The 26,719-nt window shown below is 34.0% G+C and overlaps 1 protein-coding gene across 3 annotated transcripts in view; it reads right to left on the bottom strand.

The window, feature by feature from the left end:
* The window catches only part of LOC140444042 (sushi, von Willebrand factor type A, EGF and pentraxin domain-containing protein 1-like), a 47,318-nt gene extending 23,035 nt beyond the window's left edge, over positions 1-24,283 (bottom strand). Inside the window, exons 1-18 of one of the 3 annotated variants that reach the window (XM_072535640.1) lie at positions 23,825-24,283; positions 21,239-21,364; positions 19,363-19,621; positions 11,496-11,675; positions 11,289-11,435; positions 10,379-10,561; positions 9,145-9,357; positions 7,445-7,642; positions 7,277-7,378; positions 7,039-7,191; positions 4,710-4,831; positions 4,535-4,649; positions 4,197-4,328; positions 3,340-3,417; positions 1,909-1,994; positions 1,518-1,857; positions 678-839; positions 498-614 (exon numbers count right to left, since the gene is read on the bottom strand). In XM_072535640.1, coding sequence (XP_072391741.1) covers positions 498-614; positions 678-839; positions 1,518-1,857; positions 1,909-1,994; positions 3,340-3,417; positions 4,197-4,328; positions 4,535-4,649; positions 4,710-4,831; positions 7,039-7,191; positions 7,277-7,378; positions 7,445-7,642; positions 9,145-9,357; positions 10,379-10,561; positions 11,289-11,435; positions 11,496-11,675; positions 19,363-19,621; positions 21,239-21,364; positions 23,825-24,205 — 3,094 coding nt within the window. In that variant the 5' untranslated portion in view covers positions 24,206-24,283. Of the gene's footprint in view, positions 1-497; positions 615-677; positions 840-1,517; positions 1,858-1,908; positions 1,995-3,339; positions 3,418-4,196; positions 4,329-4,534; positions 4,650-4,709; positions 4,832-7,038; positions 7,192-7,276; positions 7,379-7,444; positions 7,643-9,144; positions 9,358-10,378; positions 10,562-11,288; positions 11,436-11,495; positions 11,676-19,358; positions 19,622-21,238; positions 21,371-23,824 lie in introns of those variants that run through there. The other 2 variants (XM_072535639.1, XM_072535641.1) reach the window with 2 other exon arrangements.
* Positions 24,284-26,719: the final 2,436 nt, after the last annotated feature.

Genomic DNA, 26,719 nt, shown 5'->3' with positions numbered 1-26,719 from the left:
CAAGCTTGTATATCCCAGAGAAAAACGTTTAGCGGTGGTGGTGTCATGGTTTGGGCTGGAATCTCATTTGAAGCTGGAACTGAACTTATTTTTCATCAATGGCCCGCTGAATGTTCACCGGTATATTTCGTCTTTATGCATGGTAAGGCATGGCCGCATACTGCAAGACACGTAAAAAATTACTTTTGGGAAATAGGAATTAATACTCTAGAATGGCCAGCCTGCAGTCCTGATCTGTATATCATCGAACATCTTTGGGATAAATTTCATTGTAGGGTTAGAAGCCAACCAGGCCAGCCGGAAAGTCTTGCAGAACTTCAAAACATGCTTCGTGAACTTTCAATGAATTTTTATTTTCGGAAGTTTATAGGGTGACCATTTTTTTGCCGATTAGTGTAGCAAATAGATGGACAAAACTAGCAAACTAGTTACAGAATATCTGAAACTATGTAATAAAACGATTCATTATGATATATCTAACTAAAATATATACACACCTATTTCACAGGATATACAGAATGGTTTCAAAGTAGTTTTTTCAATAGTAATATTATGAAAACGCCTGTACATTCTCTGTAGTTTTTTTCTTGCATGTGTGCCCGGAGGGCACATTTCTAGAAATTTAAAAAATGAGAATAGGGTTACATTAAGAATTTTTGTATTCAATTGACTTTTACCTTTACAATCTTGAATTTTTTTCGATCGAATCCTGCCAGTAGAATGGTGTTCAGGGCAAAGAGTACAGGAAATCTGTCCCACTTTGTCATTGTATCGACCAAATGGACAACTTTGACAAGTACCTCGTGTTTCGTTGTGAAATGATCCTTTTGGACAGTGTACTGCAACAGAAATTTTTTAAGTATAAAAAGTCAGGGGCGTGCGGTGCATGGATGCATTGCACCCCTAAAATCTAAAATTTATTATCAGTAGTTAAAACTACATAATCATATTTCAAATTGATTTGTAATAATTCAAATATTTAAAGATAAAATATGTTTTTCAAGAAATCATTAAATTACTTTACGAATGACAATTACTGGCAACAGCTCACGGTGGCTGTAATATCTTTGGATGCATTTTCGGAAACCATTCTGCTCGCGCTAGCATCGCTTCAATTCGGCAGCACACGTCGACTCTCAGGCTTAATTTGTATAGGTTTCGATAGGCATTTTGAATGCAATATTAGATATGCTTATCATAGGCAAGGCGACTGGAGTAGTTCGCATATCACATTGTAATACAGCTCGTTTGCCGTGTGTTATTCGAGTGTATAGTCTTGAGGATTTAGTAGGAATTTTTTTAGTAGATCGAAAATGGGAAATAGAACTTAGTGCGGACTACTGAAAAAATATTTCAGGTCAAAGGCAAGTAAAAATATTATTACCTATAACTGCTAACTATGCAATAATACTTTCAGAAAGCTGTTGTCACAGGACACTGCTTACACATCTCTCTTGAACATCCCAAAAAAATTCCTTTAACATTTAGAATGTACAACGTTTTTAAGTTCTACTTACCACATCGTTTAACTCTCTGTACAAAACCAGGAGGACAGGCAATTTTTGTCTTGTAGTGGATAGAAGCTTGTCGACCACTTTTTAGTTGAAACCTTCTATGTGTAAGTGGATGAGTAGTATTTTTGTATTTATGTTTCAAACGAAATTTTACATTAACCCTCTTTTTGTGTTTCCGCCGTCTAGGACGCTTTGTTACGCTGGCAATGTCTCTTTTCGATAGATTCTTTTTGTCATTTTCTTCCAGTTTTTCAATCTCATTAGTACACTCTAATTCTGTGTTTAGAGTGCAATTATCAGTACAAAATTCTGTATTTAGGTAATACGTGGCTTCTTCCTTTACCTAAAAAATACGTATTATTTCTAGAAAAGTAAATAATTTGGCTTACTGTACTGTTGCTATGTCTTGTAGATCACTGCAGCTGCCATCTTCTGTTATGGTTATTTCACCAGTCTGTATTTCCTCAGGAATTTCGGTTACTAAAATATTTTAAAGATTTAAAGAAAGGGTAAGAAGAACGAAAACCGCAAGATGAAAAAGCCAAATACGGAAACACATCCCCGGAACGGGGGGGGGGCAATGTTGCGAAGAGTTAAGTTAATAAAAAGGAAAAAGACAGTTAAGATTTGATTTCACTTATAGTGCATCTGTATATCCGCTTATACATATTTCACCCTAAAAACGTAAAAAAGGGATCATCAGAGATGGCTATTTACAGTTCTCACGTTACAGTTTTCACGTTCAGAGCGTCTGTAAATACCCGTCTCTGATGATCCCTTTTAGGGTGGAATACGTATAAGCGGATATACAGACGCACTATACGTGAAATCAAATCTTAACTGTCTTTTTCCTTTTTATTCCGGTTTACTCTTTATGAGTACTAGAAACCAATTCGCTAAGGATTTTTGCTTAGTTAAGGAGATATGTTGTGGAATGCAATTTTTAGATTCCCCATGTCTCTAATAACATCTTTATCAACGTCTGTTTTGCCTTGCAATTCTTAGAAGGCACAGATTAAAGCATAAATCTGAATTTGGTTTCAAAAATTAGTTTACGGATTTATTAATCATAGGAGACTTCACCACAACAAAAGGGCTCCTGCAGGGTTGTTCCACATCTCCAATCCTATTCAAAATATACTTAAAGAAAGCCTTGACTACATGGAAAAGAAAATGTGAAGGCATGGGAGTACCTTGCGAAAACAGAATACCTAACTACAAGTGAAGAAGACATAGAAGATCTACAGATTGATGACAACATAACAATCAAAGAAAAGGATACATTCAAATACTTGGGGTTTTTAATCACGAACAAGGCAACAACAGAGGAAGAAATTACACAAAGATTAGGACAAACGAGAACAGCAATCCGACAACTAAACTCAGTATGGTGGGATAGACAACAGAGATGGAATGGCTGCGAAGATGCTGCAGAGTAACAAGAATGGATAGGAGAAGTAATGACGAAATAAAGCAAAGAACATCAATAGAAACAGACATACTAACATATATACAACAAAAAAGACTTAAGTGGTATGAACATGTGAAAAGAACTAGCGACAGCAGATGGATAAAGAGAATAACCGAACGGAGCTCCATAGGAAGGAGGAAAAGAGGACGACCCTGAAAATCCTGGAGGAACGAAGTAGATGACGCCATGAGTAAGAGAGGCCTAAACGATGGAGAATGGGACAACAGAGAGAGATGGAAACGGTTGAGCGAGGGAAGGCAGTAAATACTGTAGAATCCCTGAATATGAATTTAGTGTAATTTTCCGACCGAGTTACTGGGCTAACGACTGATTTTCTAATCATTTCATTCTTACCTGAACATTCTGGAAAGAGGAATCCATCTTGGCTGTACCAAACTGGATCCACATTGTTGCACATAAAAAATGTATCACCTGTAAATGTCAAATTTAGTCTAGTATTACTAAAGAAGTACTCAAAACTTTAATTAATAAAATTCTATTTAAAATGTCTTAAAACACATACATCCATTTTTATTTTATACGGTAATAAGATGCATTTTTTTGCATTACTTTATCAATTGCTTCTGGGGAACATTCCAAGTCCTGGAAGTTTCCATGGTAGGCACGATTTGGGCACTCTGAAACACAGTGACCTATGCTCTGTCTAGGTGATCCGCAATGGCACTGTGGACCCTTCACAGTGCTATTGGAATACAAGTAGAATTTTTAATTAAAAAATAGTGATGTTATGAATCTACACTATAAAATTTTTACGTTCCTTCCACTTTTCCTTGATTACTTCCATTATCTTTGATTCCTTTTTATTAACTGTTCATTCTTCATTTTTATTTTTCTTACCTTAGCTTGCTGTATGTTCCTTTTCATTTATTTGCATCATGATTGTAAAAAAAATTGTTTTAATATGTAGAAACATGGATTATGATTGCGCTAATAATTCTGATTTCTAATTTTATTGTATCTAAACTATTTACTTAGTAAATATAATCAAAAGGGCGCAATTGGACTGTTTTAATTAACTCGTCTTCAATTAATAATAATCGTAATTTTTGCATTATGCAATTAACTTTTACATTTTACTATAAAAAGGTTATGATGGTGTCTTTTATGTTATGGAAAACAATTGTCACATCGAAAGTTACATGTTTTATGCATAACAGATTTTTAATGATTATATTAACTAAATACTATACCTTTTTCGGTTATTTGTGTAATAGGTATACTATAACCCTCGTCACAAGTAATTAAACAACGAATACCATCAGTTTGGTTAATACACTGACTTCGTCCATTTGGTGGGTCTGGAAGAGGTTCACATCTTGATACTAGATGAAAAAATATAAATTTAGCTCTTATATAGATTTAGCTTTTTTACGATAGCTACTGGTTCAAATGCAAAACGTACTAAATTAAGGCAGCCGTTAAAACAATAAAGACTTATTAAAATAGACAATTTCTAAAAATCAAATACATAATAATAATTTTTTAGAGTGTTTAAAAGAGTTTTAAGAAATAATAAATCGAAAATTACCTTCAAGAGTTATATTTAGTTTACATGTACTGGTGTTGTTTGAACTATCTGAGGCGATGTAGGTAATCGTAGTCGTACCAACATTCATAAATCCAAATTCACGGGACTTATTTAACTAAAAATGATTATAATTATATCTATATATCTTATATCTAGTATACGTATTTTAACTTACCGTAATCTTTTGAGAATTGTCGAAAACAGATGGTTCGTCCCACGTGACATTAGCTCCTGTTATATCGGTCGACAGAAATATTGGAGGATCTTCGCAGTTTTCAAAGAAGGGTGGTTCAACATCTAAAACATATTAAATCTCAGCCGCTATTAGCATTTATTGCTGCATTATTTTACAAATAATTGTCATACGCGTCAGTTCAATTCAGTCCTCTCACAAAATTTTTTCCTGATGAAAGATAAACCTTGAAACACGTGTTGGAGAATGTGATAGACTCGAATTGAATCAAAAAGTAACCGTCTATATATATTTATTTTATGTTAAATCTCATTTAGATTTCCGATTGCATTCTCCCGACCACTTTTTATATTTGGAATTATTTGAAACTCGCACACTTTTCTAATAAATAAACAAATGGTGAATTTCTGAAAAAAATGGCTATCTCCCAGCAGCAGTGCTAAGAACAACGGTGGTCAACGACTAGTAGAACATTTAGAACAAGTTAAAACATTTTAAATCAAAGAAAATAAATGAGGGGTGTAAAATCAAAACGGCAATTTCCAGTTTTTCTTGTTTTGAGTTAGGGACGCCATCTGTTGTGTTTTTTTTATTATCTGTTAGATAAAACTACTTGTAAGAACCAAAAAGCGGTTTTAACTTTATACAAATCGCAGTGAAAAGTTCCTGTTGGGATTAAAAGCGTCAATCTCCATAGCTGAGTGCGTACCAAACACGGCAATCTCCGCTGCGGCCAATAAGAACCACATAGCGCACGCACGTGATCAACACGATTTGTTTTAGTTTTGGGAGTCGTTACATTGCTTGTGTGCTTTTCCTAAACTATATTTGTGTCTAAGAAATAAGTTTAATATACAAAAAGTATTAATTTTTTATCATGGAAGTTAATGCGTCTTCTGTCACACTAACAAAGGTAAGGAAGCGAATAAGACAACCTGAAAAATGGAAGAAAAACGTTGCAAAACGTCTAAGGTGAGTACTTTTTTGAATTTTATGATTCCATTTCCAAGCCGTTGTTGAATTTTGATATTTTGCTTAAGCTCCTCTTTCTGGACATCCGATCGCAAACCAAATTTTATATCATTTTTCATCAGTTTTATTGTTTTAATTTAATTTTGTTAGTTTCTACAGTTTTTGCGGTTTCCCAAGATTATGGAAATGGGAGATTGTCGACTTTGATTTTACACCCTTCAAGTATAACAAGAGGTAGGAATTTGTATGTTCTATGTTTCCTACAATGAATCTGTCAAAATATTTTAAGTTGAGCGAACGGATTATACACAACAATGCAAAACGTAAGCTCATGCGTTAGAATTGAAGGAGAAAACTCTACGTTCTTTGACATTAATAATGGCCTAAGACAGGGAGACGCGTTGGCGTGTCTGCTCTTTAATATTGCCTTGGAAAAGGCAATCAGACAATTAAATATTAGAATGAATGGAACCATTTTTAATAGATCGACGCAAATTCTCGCATTCGCTGACGATATAGTTATAGTGGGCAGAAGTATGAGAGACATGGTGCAGTGTTTTACAAGGCTTGCGGACGCAGCAAGTGAATTAGGACTTGTGGTAAACGAGGAAAAAACCAAATATATGTTGGTTTCTAAAAACCCTCGAAATATCCAACAAAGAATTCAAATTAACAACCATACCTTTGAGCAAGTCAACGAATTTACATATCTTGGATCGCTAGTAAACGCAACAAACACGACAAGCGACGAAATAAAAAGACGCATAGCAATAGCAAACAGAACTGTTCACGGCCTCCAGAGACATTTAAAAAATAAAAATATAAAACGTGCACTAAAGCTTAATATATACAGGACCTTAATAAGACCAGTTTTGATATATGGGGCTGAAACGTGGATCTTATCTCAAAATGATAAAAGACTTCTTGGTATTTTTGAGAGAAAAATTCTTAGAAAGATTTTTGGGGCCGTAAATGAAAATGGGCTATGGCGTCGAAGATACAACTTTGAACTGTATCAGTTATACACCGATCCAGATATTGTGAAATTCGTTAAAGTGCAGAGACTTAGATGGGCTGGACACATTGCTAGGATGTCAGATCAGGAATACACGAAGAGATTAACATTTTCACAACCAGAGGGCACAAGAAGCAGAGGACGACCACGAATGAGATGGATTGATGATGTGGAAGAAGACCTACAGATTCTAGGGGTTAGAAGATGGAGGGAAGTTGCCAGGAATCGACAGGAGTGGCGACTTCTTTGTGAGCAGGCCAAGATCCACAACGGATTGTCGAGCCACTTATGATGATGAACGGATTATATCAGAAATCTTATTACCTTTAATAATTACTTTAAAAGAGCAGTTTGCTCTATTTTGGAAAGCGTCCTGTGCAAAATACGTTATCATCGTTGTACCTATTTCAAATTTAGATGTTTTTATGTCCGAAATTGCAGGTTTCATCCAAATCGTAACATTGAGATTAGAATTATCTAAAAGAGTAAAAATTAACATCAAAATAAAAATTGATAAATATGAAAGTAAGATAAATACATAAATAAATAAAAAATTCATTACCTGTAGCATTCGGTTCAGTCCAAAATACATGGCCATATTTTTTTCCTGGTAATGAGTTCACCACTATGTTGTCAGGGCAAGTAATTTTTGGAGGTGTAATATCTACAAAAAATTAGCTTGTTTAGCAGCTATTAGTTGCTAAATTCTTTAATACTTAGAATTACTCACCTTTACAAGTAGTAGACTCGAATTTACTATCCCAATTTCCCCTGTCTTTCAAGCAACGCTTTTCTGTAGGTCCATCACTTTTAAATCCTTCTTTGCAGACCACTCGGCAAATTTTACCAAATTCTTGTTTGCCTATTTTACAAGAGGCCGGCTCAACGTCTCCAAAATTAACAGGGACTAATCTCTTGCATTTAATTGCTGAAACAATAGATTTCTTTTTTATTTGATCCTCATACCATACTAAGCCACATACAGTACGTTAAATTTTGAATTATATATTACACACTACATACAGCGCTAAAATCGGCAACATTGCCTCTCCGATCTACTTAATTGTAATTCTCCTATCCTGTCCGATACCTAGACAGAAAACGAAAAAAAACTATTTACTAACAGATAACAATGTATGGGATATATACCTCCGTCCGTCGATTTTTGTTTTCTTTACATATACCCGGTTCATTTCTTATAACATAAACTCGATAAAAGTACACTGACCTTTATAAGGCGGTGTATTTATATCGGTTTTTAATACTGTGAACAATTATTTGTGGTTGAAACAACAAAACACCGAAGTACCTGGGCGTAACACTAGACAGAACGCTATCATTTAAAGAGCATTTAACAAAAACTGCCCAAAAGTTGAGTACAAGAAATAACATTATACAGAAGCTCTGCGGTACCACCTGGGGAGCATCGGTTTCCACTTTCCGCTCTACTGCCTTAGCCCTTGTTTTCTCGACCGTTGAATATTGTGCTCCAGTCTGGCTACACAGTCAACACGTAAAAAAGGTCGACAATCAGCTGCACAGCACTATGAGGATGATAGCTGGTACAATTAAATCAACTCCCACCCAATGGCTTCCAGTATTAAGTCACATCCCACCTCCACATTGACGACGAGTCGAGGTATTTACACGTGAATACAAAAAGATCATGAACAATATAAACCTGCCGATCCACCAAGATAACGAGGATGCACGAAATACCCGTGTCCGTTCTAGAAAACCACCAATGAAAACGGCAAGAATGATACATGAGGAGTTCAATATCACGAATGCATGGTCCCAAGAATGGAACGAATGGCAAAATAATATGCCCTGCATTACCCACAAGCCACCAGGTTTTGATCTTCCATGCAAAACATGGTCCACTCTAAACAGGATCCGAACCAGACATGGCAGATGTGCATACATGCTACATAAATGGGGAAAGAACCCGTCTCCTCAATGTGAATGTGGGGAGAACCAAACCATCGACCACATTATTGAAGAGTGACCCTCAAGATCCTACAATGGTAGCCCTAAAGACTTCCTGTTTGCAACTTCAGAGTCAATTGATTATATAAATACACTTTATGTTTGTTTGTAACTATTTAAAGTTTGTCAAATACCTATATTACTAGTGTTTGTGTATTTGTTCTAAATGTGTTGTAATTGCCATACGATAAATAAATGTGGTTGAATTAAAAATAAAAGCGTATTTCTTTAAAAACATATATAACAAATAGATATATATATATATATATATACATATATATATATATATATATATATATATATATATATATATATATATATATATATATATATATATATATATATATATATATATAAATAACTTTGAAGGTATTAGTTTAGAAGATTTTGACATTTTGTACTTGAAAATCCTAAATACACTTAAATTGTTTCCATACTTACGTCTACAAAATGTCCTAAGACCGGACCATCTTGCTATAGGTAAACATACCCTTTCTTTTGATCCAGTTAAAATGTGACCTTCGTTGCAGCTGAATCTGCATATTGTATCAACTGGCAGGTCGGTACTATTGGCGTCATATTTTTCTTTGGTGTCTGGTTGTATACATTCCATTTTACTGCCTTTGGGAATTTCCAATTGATTGCAGGTCTTAACTAAAATACTTATATTTTACTAAATAATATTTTGGATTGATCAAACGTTCATTTAAAACTTTGCAAAGTACCAAAAAGAAACTATTTATAAAGATAACTATATTCCTGAACTCTGTTTTGAAAATTGATTACCTATGTAGTTGCAAATCGAATTGAAAATAACACATATGCAGATATGTTTGTTAAATGGCTTAAGGAGAAACTGTTACCTAGTCTGAGTGAACCATCAGTTATAGTTTTAGATAATGCACCTTACCATTCGGAGATTTTGGAGAAACCGCCAAAACAGTCGTGGAACGTAGAGCATAAAAAATTGGTTAGTTAAAAATAATATCAATTAGAGTTACTGGAAATTTCGAAAGGTAATGAAAAACCGACAGTTTATATAGTTGACCAAATTGTATCAAGTTATGGACATTAAGTACTACGCTTACCGCTGTATCACTGCCAGTTTAATCCCATCGAACACATCTGGGATATATGTAAAACGTATTATGATAATCACGTTGGATGCAGTGGATACAGTAACGATGCAGTTAGGGAAATGTGGCAAGAAGCTCTTAAAACTGCAACTCCAGAAATATGGGCCAAAACTATAAAAATAATGTGAAAAATTAATAGAAGAGTGGTGGATCCGGGAAAATAAAATTAGTGAAATTAATCCTGTGATTATAGATTTACATAATGATAGCGGTAGTGAATTTAGTGACGATGATGATGATTTATAAATTTAAATAATCATTACACTATTATAATGTTATTTACAAAATAATTGTACAGCTGGTTAACCATTATATTTATACATTCATTATTAGCCAAGTAAACAATAATATTTAAAATTCCATTTGAATTTTTGCTCCTTATTTTATACAAATTAACTCTAAACTGATAATACAGGCAAAAATATTCTAAACAAAGTAAGTAATTAAAAAGTTTTTCTGCGAATTCTGTTAATCGTTTAGAGGTGTGAGTTGGTTGAATGTACTTCAGCTATAATTAAATTAACATATTTTCTACTTACTTTCACATTTTGGTTCCAAGCCACTCCAGGTACCATTTTTTTGGCATAATCTTACACTGGTTCCTTTTAAAGTATATCCTACTTCACATCGAATACCACATGCGCTAAATATCACATTAGGGCACATTCTATTCTTCACGTAATATCCATTAATAGGAGCTGTCGCTTTTACGCACTTTAATTCTAAAAAACAAAGAAAGTAAAGCAGGTTAGTTGTGATAAACCTCATCTTATTTAGTATTATTAAAATATTATCATCATAATGTCGGTTTTGGTGTTTTGTTTGTACAAGTAATCAAATAAAAATTGATATGAACTAACTATAAAATAAGGATACAAATATTTTTATTTGCTTCTATATTAGTAACCAAGCAAAGCGCTGAACTAGCCAACATGCCTCCTTTTATTATTAGATAAGAAGTGCAAAAATAGATAAAGAGAAAAAGAGAAAGAGAGAGGCCAAGCAAGCAATGGAACAAAATAATACAAAATCGCTTGGAAAAAATGCATATTAACAGGAACGGCAGAGGAATATTATTCAAGCCTCTATGAATCAAAATAAAAACCATCACAGACAGTATTCAGACAATCAAAAAATAAAAGAAAGAAAGACAACAACTTAAGGTTGGTCAGGTAACATAAAATAATATGCTTGATGGAGTAAGTGAAGTACGATTCTCTTTTATTAAATTCAATGATTATACAATAATAATTATAATTTTCTTATTAGGAATAAGATAGATAGATTATTATAAATGAAAGAGACCGTAATGCTGTTAAAGCTGTGAAAGATAATGATTGCATTGTGCTATGTTAGTGTACTGTAAAGTCAAGATTAGACAGACTATAGCGGAAGCATGAACTTATAAAATAAAAATCCACGTTCTTGTTTGACTACTTCTATACCTACCCTTACATTCTCGTTTTCCGGTAGCCTTGTATCCTTCCTTGCAAACACAACTATCTAGTCCATACGATGCGGGTATAGTAGTGTGAAAAGGATCAGGACATGGTAAACAAACGTTCGGTCCAGTTGAATATGTACCAGGATCACAGGCTACAACAAGTTAAGACACCATATAAAAATATCCACAGTTATTAGAAGAGCTATACTTACGAAAACAATTATTTTTTAAACCAGTACCGTAGTATCCGGTTTTACATACGCATGCGTAGTGGCCGGTAGTTGTACCACATGTGCACATAGCATGTTCATCGCAACAGTTATCTCCTTCTTTGCAGAGTTCATTACAAGCAAAATTATATCCTAAAGGGATGTAGTCTCCATGTTTTAAGTCTGAAAAAAGACAAATTTAATAATAAATCACTAGAATATTTTGTCTAAATGGTCATTGTAAATGAGGCAATTAAAATTAAACTATAAGAAGAGTCAATTGATTTTCCTACTAACGTTAAAGAAGTTGTTTGAATGTTAGAAGTTGTATTCTGCATATTTATTCTAATCTGAAAGCTCAAACTTCAAAAATAAAGTTCCAAAAGTTTCCAAACGTAAATTCCTCATCATTAAACTCAATGGTCAAAATAACCAAAAATATGCACATAATCCTAATAGAAATAAGTTAACGAATACAATTTACCAATCTGTTTAGCATTTATAGACTACGAGAAAGCTTTTGACAGCATAGAATTATGGGCCATTGCGGAAGCACTGGTCAACAGCAGAATAGATTCTAGATATAGGATATTAATACATAATATATAATATATATAATACATCATATATATATATACATAATATATATAACACGCTGAAATGGTAGTCACGATGGATAACTGAATGAAAACGAGGCCAATAAAAATCAACCGAGGAGTAAGACAGGGAGACACCATATCTCCAAAACTATTTACTCTTACTGCCGCACTTGAAGACATCTTTAAATCACTAAATTGGGAAACGAAGGGACTATCGATAAACGGAAAGTATTTAAACCATCTAAGATATGCAGATGACGTAGTACTAATAGCCGACAGCTGGAAAGAACTGAAGACGATGATCGATGAGATTCATACGGAATCCATAAAAAAGGACTGAAAATGAATCTGAGTAAAACTAAGCTAATGTCAAATAAAGATGATCAACCGACGATAACCATCCAAGGAACAAAAGTGGAACATGTAGAAGAATACATATATCTGGGTCAGAATATCAAGGTAAACAAAGAAAACCACGCTGGGGGATGGGCCGCATTTGGAAAACTCTCATACATACTGAAAGACAAAAAGATACCCCAAAACCTTCGAACCAAAGTGTTCGATTCTTGTATCCTTCCCGTTCTCACTTCACGGAGCTCAAACCTGGACATTCACAAAAAAGAACATGGACAAGATTCGAAAAACTCAGCGAGCCATGGAACGACAGATGCTTGGTATCTCACTAATATATCGGCAAACGAACGAAGCAATCCGAAACAAAACAAAAATAAAGGACGCCGCGACACAAGCAGCTAAATTGAAATGGAAATGGGCTGGACACAACGAACGTCTCGAAGATGGTAGATGGAACAAAGAAGTCGGAAACTGGCGACCGTACGATGCGAAGAGACCAAGAGGAAGACCTCAAATGCGCTGGAACGACGATATCAAAAGAGTCGCAGGACCAATGTGGAAACGCCTAGCACACAACAGGGATGAATGACGAGAAATGGGAGAGGCCTTTATTCGACAATTCTGATAGAAAAGGGGCTATATAAAAAAAAATGCACATAATATGTATCAACTTACACAAAAATATGCGTTTATTTTAGCAAATATGCACACATAGTCACATTTTTTAGGCCTTAGCATGCAATTTTCAGAGAAAGAAATTTCATTTGATGTGTTGGCGGGGGAGGGGGGGTTGCTTATGTTCAAGTTTGTCCTTGTCCCCGGCCGCCACCTTGGAAATGGAATTTTCTGTAAGGTTGCTGTATTGCGAGATACAGTGCGAAAGCCCTTTACATTCCTGGCTACCGGGGGACAAGGGGTGACCCTACAAACTTGATCTTAAGCTCTAACCCTCCTACAGGTCAAAAAAATCCTCTGAAAAATACAGCCCTAAATGTAACTGTTCAATGGACTAATAATGATAAAAAATAAATAAAAAAATTCTTAATAATATTAAGTAGTCTACTAAGACTATATACAACCTCGCGCATCTAAATTAGAGACTTCTTAATAAATCCATTTTGAGGATGATTCGGAGCTGAACATAAGGGCTCAAAGTGTCCTCAGAGTGCCTTACCATTCTAAAAGACATCTATTCTTCAGGTGTCTCAAATGCAAACTACCCTTCCTCCTGTCAATCTTGTTGGCCTCTGTCGACACTCGATTCCCGGAAGAATATTTCAATGTCCTGGAAAATACTCCTTATGAATACTTCACAATTCAATAATTTAAAGAACAGAGGAATTAAAAGCCTTTGTTTGGTTTCCAAACTCATTGCACAGTAATGCCAGTCCTAGGTGATCGATAGATAGAATCGTCAAAGCTCCCTATTAAAAGTTGCTACGGAAAACCCAATAATTCTGAAAAAGACTGTGTGCTTTATAATATACCTATTCTTAATCCAAGTTATAGCGTGTATTAACAACCGATCGAAAACATCCAATCCAATCCAAAATCCCATTTCATAAACAGTCTTTAGAAACCACATCAAATGATATAGCAAACCTTATAAATTACTCCCCATAACTCATTTAATTCCTAACGGTTCTAAAAGGTATGTTGGTTTATTGTGAGAACAATGTATTATAATAAACCGTTTTCTTATTGCTACTGCGCTGTGCAGCGATATGTTTTCACTATGTGCATATTTTTGTACACTGTCAAATGATAAGCGCACATATCTTTAGTAACTGTGCGGTAATTTCGTTATCATTAATTATTCTAGAGCTCAACACTTTGCGATACATTTTTTTTTTTTTATTTAAAATTAACGTGTCTCGACAGCTTATGGTCATTGACACGGGTACAGTAGTTTACAGCATTATACATATTTTATATAGGTATAGGTACAAGAATTTAATATGAACATTTTTTTTTATAGAAAGGTTAGAACAATAAAGCTTATCACTATGCACTGTTTATATTAGCTGAAATAAACTTGTTTCTTTTAAAAATCTAAGAACACTGTCAAAACGGTTTGGAACACTGAGAATGTCTTTTAGATTTCCTTTTAGGCTGTGCTTGTTTCTGGAAGAGTCATACTGGCAGCAGTCCACTATCACGTGTTTGATGGAAAGGACGTTATTACAGTAGTGGCAGACTGGAGGGTTTTCTGATACCATAAGGTATCCATGTGTGAGACGTGTATGCCCTATTTGTAGTCGGTGAATAAATGATTTTTCTTTCCTGTTCATAGAGGAGATATTGACGCGAGATAAGTTGGGCTGAACTTCATGCAGCTTAGTTTTTGTTTTACTCCACAGGTCCGCCCATGAGCTGAGGATTTTTTGTTTTACCAATATTTTAAGATCCGTATGGATTTGGACCTCTTGGAAGGCTATGTCAGAAGAACATGCTGCTTTAGCGGCTTGGTCTGCTTTTTCGTTTCCCAATATACCAACATGAGATGGAGTCCAGATCATTATGACTTTTATGTTAGCAGAATATAGTTGGTTACAGATAGTGTGGATTTCCTGGACTAGTGGGTTTTTCGAGAAAATGCATCTTATTGAATAAATCGAGGAAAGAGAATCAGTGCAAATGGCGATTTTTATGCTTTCATTTGAAGTAGGACGGATTGAAGTCTTTAATGCTTGGAGTATTCCATATAATTCTGCGGTATAGATACTACAACTTTTAGGCAATCGCACAGAGCTTATTGTCGTCGTCAGTGTGGACACAGCGAAGCCACTACAGTCTTCATTCTTGGACGCATCGGTGTATAAAATTTCATCAAATTGTGTTAAGTTAAGGATGTTTTGGAAGGATTTTCTAAGGATTGAGTTTGGGGTTTCTGTTTTGTCGAATCTGCATAAATCAGTATTGAATATTGGAAAATTGTGCATCCATGGAGCTGTCTTGGGGGTATAAATAGAAGTAGTATTGGAGAGGTTGATGGAATCTAATAAAGGAGATAATATTTGTGGTAATGTGAGAGACTGATTGGAAGCGTTTACTGGGGGAGGTTCTATGGGATTGATTAGATTTATTACCGGGTTACTTGGGTTTGCTGATATTCTTACAAAGTATGAAAGTAGAAGCTGCTGCCTTCTTAGATGGAGTGGTGGCTCTGAAGATTCAACGCACAGACTTTCAGCGGGGCTTGATTTGAAAGCACCGAGGCATAGTCGTAGGGATGTATTTTGAATCGTGTTTAGAGACTTTAGTAGGGAGCTACTAGATGCCATATAAAGAATACTGCCATAATCTAGCTTAGAGCGAATTAACGCTCTATATATTTTAAGAAGAGATTCTTCGTCAGCTCCCCAAGAGAAGCTAGCAAGAGATTTAAGTAAATTGATTCTTTGGGTACAGTTTCCTTTAAGTTTCTGAATATGCTGTCTGCAGATAAGCTTTTTATCAAAGGTGATACCAAGAAGTGTCAAATAATTAACTGTTTGTAAACGAAGTCCGTTTAGAGTTATAGAATAGGTGGATTAGGTCTATGCTTTTTGGTAAAGTGAATTACTTTGGATTTAGGAGCTGAAAACACAAATCCAGCACGCGTAGACAAGGTGTCTATTTTGTTTATTGCGTTTTGTAGCAAAGTGCTGGTGGTAGCTGTGACTCTGCCTCGGCAGTATCATATAATATCATCAGCATATATCGAGTACCTGACTGGTGGTTCTATATATGAGGAAAAGTCATTCATGCTAAGTAAAAATAAGGTAGTGCTTAAGACTGAGCCCTGAGGCAAACCGTTGTCCAAAGCGTGTGGTTTTGATATTTTTCCATTTGTTAATACTCTAAAATATCGACTTGTTAAAAATTTTTTTAAAAATAAATAAATGTTACTAGTTAAATTATATTCCGTTAATTTTCTTAGAATTAGAGGTCTTTGTACAGTGTCGAAGGCACTTTGGATATCTAAAGTTACTGCTATGACTTCGCTTCTATTCGAAAATGCATTAACAATGTCAGTATGTAGTGTGACCAGGTTATCCATTGTACTTCGATTTGATCTGAAAGCGATACATTAAAATGTTCTATTTCACTTGTCTAGTCTCGACCTGAATGATACCAATGGATATATTGACATCTACAGCAATTAACTTCTTTCTTAGCATCGTTATAGGTACATTAAAAAATTTCGGTATGCTAAATATTCTTTCCGTTTTTTATACAAATCCGAAACGGACACTGAACAATACCTATCTTTCAAATAATTATTATCATAATACATACTAAACCAATAATTTTAGTGTAAATAAAAAACATTTATAGGCTTTTTTACCTCCATTTGCTTTAAAAATAACTAAAATTTGTTTATTTCAAGTGTTTTATTTGAAAACTAACATCTTTTATTTTTGACGAGCAGTTTATATCGCCTGTTGGAATTTTATCATGTGTGATACAGAAGTAGTTCCTGTAATGAAACATTTCACAAAAAAATACAATTTTTTTGTCGTTTTACTAGATTTTTATCTACGCATTATGGTAAACATTTTACTTAAATGAAACTTATAATAAAAACTTTAATGAATCATTCAACTAAACAACTAAAAATTAAATTATAAGCTTCATATTATATACACTCTGTGAGAGAATAAACGTGTGCTGTACTGTGTTTATAGAGTAGTCTTCTTCCTGGGTAGGTAGGAATTTGAGGTGAGAATTTTTCTGGTGATTTTCAATGTTGGCATTTTTAATAGCTAGTTCTACGTTAGATTTAGATTTAGGCGTCTATTATTGAGGATTCCTTATGCTTCTATTTTTATGGCTTCTATTATTGATCTTGTTTTGTAATATGGGATGGCTGTAATTTATTTGCAGGACCCAGATGTCTCTTTTGTATATTGTGGTATCTTCGTTTGTGAATAAGGCTGATGAAACTTATAGACTACAACATTAATCACATATAAATCAATACTACAATATGTATTACCAACTTTAGAAACTATGACACTGTTCAGAAGAAGATGCCGGGAAGGAGGATGTTGCCGAGGAAGTTATAGGATGTTACGATAACGATGAAGTTACCTGTTATGTTGGAAAAGACCGTACAAAACGCTGGAGAAAAATTTGTCGACCACAAACAAGAATTAGAGTATATAATATATTCAAAAAAAGATCTCGACCATAGATGATACAGCAAATGTCAAAACCATAACAGAATGTTTTGAAATTTTTGTTACTACAAATATATAAAAATTGAAAATGGCCAGCCAAGTACAACCGTGAATGAAATGCTAAACAAACGGATTAGTATAAAATGAGAGCTCTACTTGGAATGTTATACCCTTCAAGGAGTTACTAAATCAGGCAGACAAAATAAAACAGATTTTTGGCGAACAGACGGTACTGGGACAGACGCCATATATTGCACGATGTTTTAAAATCGGTTCCTACGCTTTGATGATATCAATGGTCGTTAGAACCGAAGAAAAATCGATAAGTTGGCAGCAATGCAGGATATTTTTGAGATATTTATAAGAAACTGCCAGAAATCAGTAATACCAGTAATACCTGGACCTGATTTCACAATTGATGAACAACTTTTAAGTTTCGGAGGTCGATGCTCTTTAACGCAATACATACCTTCAAAGCCTGCTAAATACGGCACTAAGGTCTTCTCATTATTTGACTCAAGTGACATATCTACTCTGAACCTCGTAATATACGCAGGAACTCAACCAGAAGGCCCCTTTCGACTATCTAATAGCCCATCGGATGTTGTTAAGCGACTTAGGAACTGAGGAACATATCATCTGAATCTGTAGAATAGGGAGGGCGAGTCTTGTATAAGTCCCATAGAACTTAGGGCAAGAGGAACATATCGTGTACGATAACTACGAAAAATTTGTTTTCTAGCGTCCCACTAGCAATATAACTAAAGAATAAATTCAAGCTAACTATACTCGGAACAGTAAAGAAAAACAAGTGGGTGAGACCTATAGAATTCATAAATACCACCGAAAGACCAGACTTTAGTAGTCAGTTTGCATTTCATAAAAACTGCACGCTTGTATCTTTTGTCCCAAGGAAGAAGAAAAATGTATTTGTCCTATCTGCAAGCCATACACATGACAGCACAGACAAGGAAACTGGCAAAGCAACAATGGTAGTGGACTACAAACATTCTCTTGTGTGGCTCTTGTAATGTCGTCAGAATATAACAGAAATAAATGACTTAGTACTATTCTAAATGAATAACTTGAACCAGAGTGTTGTACGGCGTAATTTTTTACGCAGCTTAGCTTTGAACCTAATGAAGCCGCAGATTGAAAAGAGATTGTGCGCTCCTAATGTTTCGAAACAATTGACGGAAAAATGCGGATTTTTATTTGGAACCAAAGAACACTCGGAAGAAGCTTCGATTTCTGCAGAAACAATTACATCCCAACCAAAGAGGTCCAAAACAGGAAATGGTCGAGGCTACATATGTCCTCGAAAAAGAGGTAAAAGTACAACAGACTATTGTTCCCTCTGCGATAACTGGATCTGCAAACAATATCATAAAGAATCTCAGGTCGTCTATTTAAAATGACTCATATTTATTCTCTTTTAACAAAATATAAGGTTGTCTAATAAATATTTCATAAAAACAATCTTTTTTTTTATAATAAAACGTCAATTGAATGTATATTTTTGGTCTGATTGATCCTGGGACACACATGTATCCCACACGACCCCTCATGAAACAAGTTGCTATGCTATCCAGGATTAAGGGAACAACCAATTCAGTCAATGTAACAAGCGATTACAACCGCCGCATGTTATATACTAAACAATATTGATTTCTAAAATGAAGAAAAAATGACTAAATCAGTAATTTCTATTATTTGCTTAAAGTAAAATATAAGGGGATCATACTTACTTACCTGAGTGTAGGGCTCTCCTAGCCAAACTTTCAAACTCATTGAAACTGTCAAGTAAATAACTATAGAACTGACCAGGAGTCGACGATATATCGTATAGTTCCTTGTAGTTCCCATTCTGTATCCCAATAGTAAATATCGAGACAGAGTTCAGTTTAAGCTGCTTTGCTATCGGCACAGGATCGCCTCCATTTGAATATCCGTCAGTTATAAGGAATATTACTTTTTTGGAATCGTTTCTATTAGATAAATCAAATATTTCCTAAAATCATGTATCATTTTAAGAATTAAATGTATATTAAAAAGCGTCTGTTTCTGAAAAGTTTTTCAACAATTTTATGTAATATAATACTGATGGGGCTATATTTTAATACCATAACTGTTACCTGATTGTATTGCCATATATAGGAATTATACAACTCAACCCTAAAAAAAATAGGGGGAAAACTACAGTGGAAGTCCTTTATGTACTAATGAATAAAATATTGAACACAAAACAAATACCCACTACATGGAATGAGGCAATAACACTATTACTATTTAAGAAAGGCGATAGAAAAGATCTGAAACACTATAGGCCCATAACGCTACTGAATGTAATGTACAAACTGTTAACTAAACTCCTAACAAACAGATTTACAACTAAGTTAGATAATTACCAGTCAAGAGAGCAAGCCGGTTTTAGAAAAGGATTCAGTACAAGCGACCATCTGCTTACGATAAAAATATTAATTGAAAAGGCCAACGAATTACAAATCCCAATGTATATGGCATTTGTAGACTTTGAAAAAGCATTCGATAAAGTGAAACATTGCGCAGTAAAGAAGTCTTTACAAAATGAAAGAATAGACTATAGATATACGGACTTAATTTCCAATATATATGATCAAGCAAAAACATCCATCAAAATAGTTGAACAAACGGAGCCCATTAAGATACGGCGAGGAGTCAGACAGGGTGACACTATATCACTTAAACTATTCAATCAAGCTTTGGAAGACGTTATGAGGAAATTACAATGGAAAAAACGGGGTATTAACATAAATGGCCAATACTTGAATCACTTGAGATATGCAGATGACATTGCATTAATAACAGATAAAAGGGAAGAATTACAAAATATGATGGATGAATTAAATAGCGAATCAACAAAAATAGGTCTACAAATGAATTATAATAAAACGAAAATTATGATCGACCAACCAGAAGAATTAATAATTACAATTGCACAAACAACTATAGAACAAGTAAAAGAATATGTATATTTGGGACAACTAGTTAAATTAAATAAAGAAAATCAGACCGGAGAACTAAGGAGAAGGATACGGTTGGCTTGGGTATCCTTTGGAAAACTTTCCTATATACTAAAAAATAGAAAATACCCCCAATATTTAAAAACAAGAGTCTTCAACCAATGTATACTTCCTGTTCTCACCTACGGTTCTCAAACTTGGATGTTTACAAAGGAAAACATGGAAAAATAGCAAAGACCCAAAGAGCCATGGAAAGGCAAATGCTGAACATCAGGCTATCAGACAAAAAAAGAAATACTTGGATCCGCAACAAAAAAAAAGTGACCGATGTATTAACGCAGATAGCAAAACTTAAGTGGAAGTTCTCTGGACATACCATAAGACAGAAAGACGACAGATGGAATAAAATGACCCGAAGTGGATACAAGCTGCCTACAATAGAGACGTGGACGAAGGAAGATGAGACCTATGTATAAAATTGGACAGCAAGGACTGTATAGATAGATAGATAGAACCCTATATTGCATGAACTTTAAATATGAATACTAAAAATTATTTCTTGTTTTGCCATGTGTGCGTTAGTGATAAATTTACATTAAAGCAGTTATAAACCTGGCGGTTCTTACCTTGGCTTTCTTAAGTGCTCCTAAAGTAAACGTTTCCCCTCCTCTATATCGTACTCTCTTCAATTGTCTCGTCAGCAAAATGCATTTATTATAATTTTGGGAAATTTTTCCAATCTGGTCGATATTCTTAAACTTAAGAAAATCAATGTAACAAACTATTTGATGGCAATATAAGTAATAAATGAGAAGCTTAAGTATAATATAGAACGAAATTAAATAAACTTTATTCAAATAAAAGGCAGATATCAAGCAGTTTTTTATTAAATCTTGCCCAAGTACTTTCGCTCTCAGAGCATCTTCAGGAGCATTTAATTGAATCTTAAATAATTAAATCTTATCGGGATTAATAGGAAATCTATCATTACCTATACCACTAATATAAAAAATGAAATTAGTATGACATGTACAAGAAGTGCCAATTTACAACAACGATATAAGATTATATATTGTTTAATGGAACATTCTCAATTATTTTACTCTAATTTTAGAATCTACTAAAAAAAAATAATGCCACTTTGGTAAGCATATTTAATAGTTTTTGATATATTCACATTTTTTGCAAAGCCAGGGCCCTGGGACTTAGTTTATTAAACTTTATTACAAAACTTTGTATCAACATGTTTTACCGATACATTTTTAATTATTACTATATTGAATAATTAACATATACTTTATTGTACAGGGTGATATCGAGAGACAAGTTGCTTTTTGTTAAAGATAAATTTTTATCTTTATCAATCGATTCTATATGTTTTTATAATTCTGATTAATTTTCCATATGGAACTTTGTCGTAATAGTAATAAGATAATTTTTTTAAGGTTGAACTGTAGATGCGTCGGAGTAAAAGGTTATTCCTAGCATCGTTCGATAGCCTACACTAAGAAGCTTTGTGGACGCCTGAGGACGCTTGTAGTGACCTCTATATGAAGCAACAAGAAGTTAGGAGACTTCTCTTCGATGTCAAATTAGGTGAACTGCGAATCTAAGCTTGCTGGAAGCTATTGGATGAAAATAAAGTGCTGTTTATCTACATGACTGTTATAGTAACGTAACATGCCCGAGGACGCTTGTAGTGACCTCTATATGAAGCAACAAGAAGTTAGGAGACTTCTCTTTTCGATGGCAAATTAGGTGAACTGCGAATCTAAGCTTGCTGGAAGCTATTGGATGATGTTAGGAATAAACATTTTTGTTTCGACAATACATTTACAGTTTACCCTTGCAAAACACCATTCTTTACACTCTTTACGTCGAGAAAAAACGTTAAAATACAAGTAGACAATCGCAGTTTTTTTCAGTCAGAGCTGCAACATTCTTCGTCAAGTATTCCGAGATTTCACCTCTCATCAGGAAGATTTGTTCACTAGTAGTGAACTCTATATGAAGCAATAAGAAGTCAGAAGACTTATGTTTGGATTTCAATTCGAAATATGACCAGCACATTCACATCACATATTACCACAAAAGTTTAAGAATATTTAAGAGAATTTTGTCAAAAATTCCAATAGGATGGAAAATGGGGAAGTCATAAAACAATATATCAAGACATAATTAACATGATAAACTGAGAAAATATACTCACATTTCAATCTAGTCGTATTTTCATTATTAAGTACGGAGATTGAGATGGGTGTCACACATAAAACTAACTGAACCAACTTCCTGAAGAAAAAGATACCAAGTGACAACCAGAAATAAAAAAAAATAAGAATGAAAACTACACAGAAAAAAGAGCACCATGTTATTAGAGACATTAAAATTATGAAAAGGATAGAAAAAAAAATAGAACTGAAACAAGCTACATAGCAAGCTGTATCAAAAAGAAGAATTTAATGTGATTCACCTTAATATAAGAATTATTTGCAGCAATATAAATTGAACTAGAAATATCTGATAAAGAAATCGAATTGAATTAGAAACAGCAGGATTAAAAATAAATAGGTTTTAAATTAACGATTAGATACCTATGCTTATAATACCGTAATAATAGCTGATAATTTAGAAAATCTAAAAAAAAGTATGAATAAAATATTACGGTGCAGCGCAGAATATGGACTCTTCTTCAATGTTAAATAATCAAATTCAGTCAAATTAGTCAGAACAACAGTACTACCGAAATTCTACTGGTAAGAGGCCAGCATATAGAAAGAGCAGAGGAGTGCACGCAAAATATATATGTCATCTTGCGGCTCATAATCGAAGGCGAAATAGAGAGCAGAAGGAGTGTCGGAAGAAGACGAATATCTTGGTTGAGGAATTTAAGATAATGGTATAGTTACAGGTATAGTTACAGGCTTTTCAAATTCCGTAACGGACTCGGCTCTTAAAGAAGAAAAAGAAGTATTCTTCAGGATATTATTTTGCAAATCATTTAAGGCTACGAGATACACTTGGTACCTACTATAGAATATATCATTAAAAAACAAACGGGGAAGGATTTTAAAGTAAGTTTAAATTTATTTGTGATCGTATCAAAGTGTGAGCCTTCAAATCAGTAAATGATTACTAATGATTAATAAAGCCAATAAAAAGACGGATATGTATTTCCTCTTTAATAAAAGTTAAAAGTCGTACAGAATACTTACAATATTATTGGGGGAACTAAAGGTGACCACAGCTACCCTTGTATGATTATAATCCACTATAACATCGCTCAACAACTTTTTCACAAACTTTAACTCACTTCTAAAATTATTTTCACCAACACTCGACGACCCGTCTATCAAAAACACAATATCTAATTTTGTATAGTTCTTAATAGTCTCTGTATAAGTTTTCAATACATCTCCTAATACATCTATTTTTGATTTCGATTCACTTTCGGAACTCGCTTTTTCGCCGTCGAATAATCGTTTTCTTCCGAAATTCAAAAATGCACTGTAATTATTAAATGTATCTTCGGGTATTTCGCAATTTGTATTTGCTATCAGACTTATAATTAATAAGATAAAAAGAGTGCTGGTCATTGTATATATGCACCGATCCCTATGTTCATAGTAAATGTGCGGATCTTCGTAGTAAGCCTGGTAAAACAATTTTGTAGCTCAGTCTTTGAACTATGTTCGCAGGAAATGCGTTCACTACATAACGATAAACCAAAAATATTTGTCAGTCATAGTTTCAATGACATATTTATATGATACAAGTAAATGTGTGTGTTTTTAACATCAATGATTTCGTAGTCTGTGTTCTTTGGCCGTTTCACTTTTATTGGATCAAATTTCTTTATTTCATTCATAATGTTCTATAAGAGTATTTACTTTTTTGCATCCATTCTTTATCTACTTCTTCTTTTTCTTTCTTATGACAATGTCTTGTTTTTCCAAAGTTGTATCCTAAGAAAAATAAAAAATGACCATTGGGAACGCTTTTCGAAAGAAATGGAACATGATTTTTACCTGTCTGTAAAGGAAATATGGCGCTTCATCAGAGATCAAAGAACAGAGGTATAGGAACTAATAGAACAAAAACACATAGAAAAGAATACGTGGATTGACTACCTAAAAAAGTTCCATGCAGAGGAAGAAAAAACGACGCGACGCTGGAACCAGAAACACCAGAAATTACCACAAATGAAGAACTTAATATAAATGTACAGGAAGTTGGGAAAATAATTGAAAACCTGAAGAACAGAAAAGCAGCAGGTAAAGACGGGATACCAAACGAATTACTGAAATATTGTGGAGCAGCAATGACAGAACAATTAACAACATTAATTATTAAAATTATAAGGAGGTAAAAAACAGCAAGAAAACTACAGAGGAATTATCTTGTTAAATACTACGCTAAAACTTTACAAGTGCTAATAAATCAGAGAATAACTTTAGCAGATGAACAACAGGGTTTTCGAAGTGGAAGATCGTTTACAGATACAATATTCGTTATAAAGCAAATTACTGAAAAATCATTAGAGTATAATAGACCATAATTTCTGTGTCTGATTGACCTAAAGAAAGCGTTTGACAGAGTAAGACTCAAAGATATAATCCATCTTCTGTATAATAGAGAAGTTCCCCTAAATATTATAAAAACTATCGAAATCATCTACCAAAACAACGAAATGGAAGTCAGATAGAAGTCAAATGTATAGTAAGATACTAGCCCAAATAGTAAGACATTCAAGACCAACAGTCACCAGAAGAATAGAAGTATTTTAAAAGTTTCTTGATTGGAAAAGATTCTAAACTTTACAATACTAGAACATATCAGCAAGACTCCTGAGTGTTGTGTTTTTAATGAAGCACAGACTAACAAAACATAACTATTTATGTAATTATAAAACAGTTACATGCAAATCAATTATTCATAGCAGCGTGGATATTCGGAGCTGCTCATCGACATAACATAACCTTACCCAAGCATGTCTAATTTTTCCGAAGTATCTGCTGTTCCAATGCAGGATTAATATATACCTAACATTGAGATTATAAAAAGCATCAAGAAAAGAAAGGCTGGAGTACTTCGGACATGTAATGAGAAATCCCAAATATAGGTTACTACAAAATATTATGCAAGGAAAAATAGCAAGCAAACGCAGTCCAGGACGAAGAAAGACTTCATGGTTGAAGAACTTCTGAGATTGATGTGGTATTGATAAAAGCATGCTATTTAGGGTGGAAGTGAATAAAATTAAGATAGCGATACCAACGTTCTAAAAGGACATGGTACATGAAGAAGAAGGTCGTATTCCTATCCAGTAAACGAGAGCCCCAAGGTTCAGACCTCTCTTAATATGTAAACGTATTTGCAATCCCTTTATGCCTATATTTACAATCCTCTCATTTGAGTATACGATGAGCTATAGACTTTTCATCTGTCATTCCGAAATTATAACCGAGGAATACTAATCTCTAATAAAACTGGACGCAAGCATTCTTGAGAATAGTCTTCGTTTAAAGAAGATAATGTACCTGCCTCAAAAATGTTTTATTAATTGGGAAATTGAAGCACCTGCCCTATGAAATGCCATTTTCCAAATTTGTTCCCCTCAGACTTCCATCTATTCTTAAAACTGAAGAACTTCCTGGCTGAGCAGTACTAATGTTGCAATCAAAAAGCCATTGCAGCTGTAGAGTAGAGTACTTTGCAGCTCTTCTGGACTAAATGAATTGCTCTTATTTTTTTTAGAGTGAATTATTTTAAAACTGAATTTTCTTCTTTGAAAGCATACATTTTAAGAAGTTTGAACCATAATGGCATTCAAGTATTTTAAGGTTTTACTAACTCTTCTTGTATCGCTTTTTTTTTTTTTTTTATTATATTAACGCATCAACCACGCAGGGTCATTAGCGTATTTAGATTAATACAATATAGATACAATAAGTAAAATATACATTAGTTTACAATAATAATAATAATAATATCTTTGTATGTTACAATCTTCATTTTAGATCTTTTGAAGGAGTTGGCAGTCTTTAAGATAGGAAAATATTTTTCGGGTGTCTGTATTTTCTTCTAGGGCATCTCTTAGGGAGTTGGGT

Source organism: Diabrotica undecimpunctata, chromosome 6, assembly GCF_040954645.1.
Source record: "Diabrotica undecimpunctata isolate CICGRU chromosome 6, icDiaUnde3, whole genome shotgun sequence".
NCBI classification, from domain to species: domain Eukaryota; kingdom Metazoa; phylum Arthropoda; class Insecta; order Coleoptera; family Chrysomelidae; genus Diabrotica; species Diabrotica undecimpunctata.
This window is presented reverse-complemented; position numbering and strand designations above follow the sequence as displayed.